Source organism: Macrobrachium rosenbergii, chromosome 53, assembly GCF_040412425.1.
Source record: "Macrobrachium rosenbergii isolate ZJJX-2024 chromosome 53, ASM4041242v1, whole genome shotgun sequence".
Taxonomy (NCBI): Eukaryota; Metazoa; Arthropoda; class Malacostraca; order Decapoda; family Palaemonidae; genus Macrobrachium; species Macrobrachium rosenbergii.
In genome coordinates this window covers 5,177,154-5,180,323 of record NC_089793.1, presented here as the reverse complement: position 1 = coordinate 5,180,323, position 3,170 = coordinate 5,177,154, and the positions used below count along the sequence as shown (strand labels likewise).

At 41.7% G+C, this 3,170-nt stretch overlaps 1 protein-coding gene across 1 annotated transcript in view; it reads left to right on the top strand.

The window, feature by feature from the left end:
- The window catches only part of LOC136834045 (mannosyl-oligosaccharide alpha-1,2-mannosidase IA-like), a 19,881-nt gene extending 17,060 nt beyond the window's left edge, over positions 1–2,821 (top strand). The window contains exons 7-8 of the mRNA XM_067096303.1: positions 1–99; positions 735–2,821. The exon at positions 1–99 is cut by the window's left edge and continues 47 nt beyond it. Coding sequence (XP_066952404.1) covers positions 1–70 — 70 coding nt within the window. The 3' untranslated portion in view covers positions 71–99; positions 735–2,821. The remainder of the gene's footprint in view (positions 100–734) is intronic.
- Positions 2,822–3,170: the final 349 nt, after the last annotated feature.

Genomic DNA, 3,170 nt, shown 5'->3' with positions numbered 1-3,170 from the left:
GTGGGTATTTAACACGGAAGCCCACCCAATACCCATACTGGGCAAGAACGCTCTCTATCGCATGGCGTAAAAGTTTCCGATGCCAAAGACATGTGTACAGTAAGTATTCTTCAAAATTTCTTTGCTCTTCCGATTCAAACAATTTAATTTCATGGAAGGCATCTTGTGGAATGAAGCAATTGCAATATGCGGAATTTCAGTATTTGGCATTGGAATTGGAATATAAAATTTAGACCAAAGGCCAGGCGCTGGGACCTATGGGGTCATTCATCGCTGAAACTAATGCTGGAACAATTGTTAGGAGAGGGTGGAAAGTAAGATGGAAGAAATAACTGAACTGAATTGGAATGTATAATTTAGGCCAAAGGCCAAGCGTTGGGACCTATGAAGTCATTCATAGCTGAAATTAATGTTTAGGCAATTGTTAGAAAGAGGGTGGAATGCAGTGGTATGCAGGGTGGAAGAGAGAGAAAATTAATGGAGGTAGAGTAAAAGAACTGAAAGGGGTTGCAGCTACTGGCCGAGGGGACGCTGCAAAGAACCTTAAGTAGTAATGCCTACAGTGTACTGTGTGAGGGGCACTGAAGGCACTACCCTCATACGGGATTTCAGGATATGTCTTTATACCTTACGGCAATTACTCACTCATCAAGAATGCCTAACTTCTCACAAATACTGCGAAATACGCTCATGCAAGTCGACTTGAATTTAATCTATATTTATGTCCTTTACAGGTTATCGCAAGACGAGCACGCAAGACCACACTCTCTCTCTCTCCCCAAAAGCGTCACTGCACGGTTTACAATGGAGTCCCATCCCGTGGAGCTAAAACTGCAATAAGAGTACAAATAACCACATACCAAGAGGCCGTCGATATTCCCTAGGCAAGCTAATCAATGACATATTTCTGGCAGGAGGAAACTGCCCGATGTGCGAAGTCTAGTCTAAATGTTTACTCGATTGCAATTCGGATATTTTTGGTATATTGAAAATTATGATTTATTCTCTCTCTCTCTCTCTCTCCAGGTGTTTTTGGCCTTGTTTGTCATAACAGAGTTCGGGGCATTTATGATTTAGTCACTCCATACTATTATTATTATTATTATTATTATTATTATTAAGTAGTTTAACCAAATCAATCAGTTAAAATAGGGCTGGACTCTTCACTCCGTAATTATAAGAGATCCCTATGGGATGAAGGATGTAAACAAGACGATGGAGATATTTGTTCCTTCAAAGAAAAGGTTAAACACATCAAAACAGGAAAGCAGAATTACCTAAGGGCACTTAGCCTAACCCTATGCAGCCCTCCCTAACCTAACCTAACATGGAGTGCTATAATCTAACACGAGGCGGGATTGCCACTGAGTAACCCATATGTGCCAGTATTTGCCATTTCCTACCCTGCGTTTGATGCCAGGGTTGCCATGACACAATTTGTGCAATGTCTGAGCGGCCGTTACTTAAATCTATCACGGGGTAACCTAACCTACTTAGTAGAAGGGTTTTGTAGCCTTAGACATGACATGATTTCCAATGCACAACCTGTGCTGGGTGACAAGGTCGCTGTCTTATACCTGTGACATGGTTTTGTAGTCTAACCTGTCACAGGGTTTGTAGTCTAACCTGTGACAGTGCTTGTAGTCTACACTGTGACAGTGCTTCTAGTCTACACTGTGACAGTGCTTCTAGTCTACACTGTGACAGTGCTTCTAGTCTACACTGTGACAGTGCTTCTAGTCTACACTGTGACAGTGCTTCTAGCCTACACTGTGACAGGGTTTGTAGTCTAACCTGCGACAGTGCTTCTAGTCTACACTGTGACAGGATTGCCATAACTTAACCTGTGATAAAGTGGGCTATCCATAGATTAACCCGTGACGCGGATGTCATAGCCTAACCTGTCACTAAATTCAACCCTAAAATTTAAATCATTCACTAACCTCACTGTGGAGAGGTTGAAGGCTGTGGTTTTTAGTGGGACCAGCAGTACCAAGTTTCCTCAGCGTTTCTTTGGATTACGAAAGTTTCTTTGGTTTATGAAAATCAGCTGCAAAAGCTTCCATGATTTACTGGGGTCATCTGTAAAGAAGTTTCCCCTAGCGTGATGATATTCGGATGGTGCTTCTAAGAGCATATGCTTTGACATTTCACACTTAAAACCGTTGACAGACGACGCGGTAATTCACAGATTATCAACAGGAATGTTGGTGATAGCTAAGGAGAACACAAACCAGCAGAGAATGTTGACGAATCACTTTCATCACAAATTTCAGCTTTCTACTGAGTCAGGACCGTCCAAGTTGTAATATTAGTTTGAGGGGCACTCTTGAAAAAACGAAAAGTCATGCGGGCCACCTGTGTGTATGTATGTATATAAGAAAGAGAAATACACTTTTACTTATTTTTCTCTAGTGTGCCGTTTCCAAAATCAAACGGGCCACTCTTAGACCACGAGCATGGAGTTTGGACGGCTCTGTACTGGATCATATTTAGATTCGTTGAAGTGCTAATAGCCTGGGGCTATAATGTACTCTGCCAAAGGAGAAGTTAAAGGTAACTGGCTGTGGGATCTTTAGGGGGATGGTATTGTAACAACGTTCGATTTGAAGGCACACGCACACACACACACACAAAAACAATACTTATATACCACAGTTTTGCACACAAAATAACATCATGTGACGTGGTACGACCTACAGGAAATAAGGAAACAGGCACCAGGACAATGGACTGCAGAATTTTAGAAAAAATCATTCAGATTTTTTTTTTTTTTGACAAACAAGAGCACCAAAGAAAATCTAACTTCCTACAAAATAAACATCAACACTACCCTGAAACCTGTCTCAACGCAATTTACTAAAATGTCTTTGATTTAGAAGTAAGTTTCAGGAGCTTCCATCAACGACTGCTCCAGAAGTCCAGTCGAAGGCTAATATTCTCAGAGACCCTTCTGAAGTTTCAGAACTTAACGTTTCATTGATTAGAATCCAGCTTTCCATTATCTACCTTTAAATGCTCACTAATCCATCGTATACGACCTGGTAGTCATGACACTCGCTTCACCACCGTGAGGGCTTTGGTTTGATATCAAGGAGGGTGGAATGTTTTCCTATGTTGGTCTAAGCAGCAAAGAGTGTGCGTGCCTGGTAACTGGTCTGCTGTGGCTG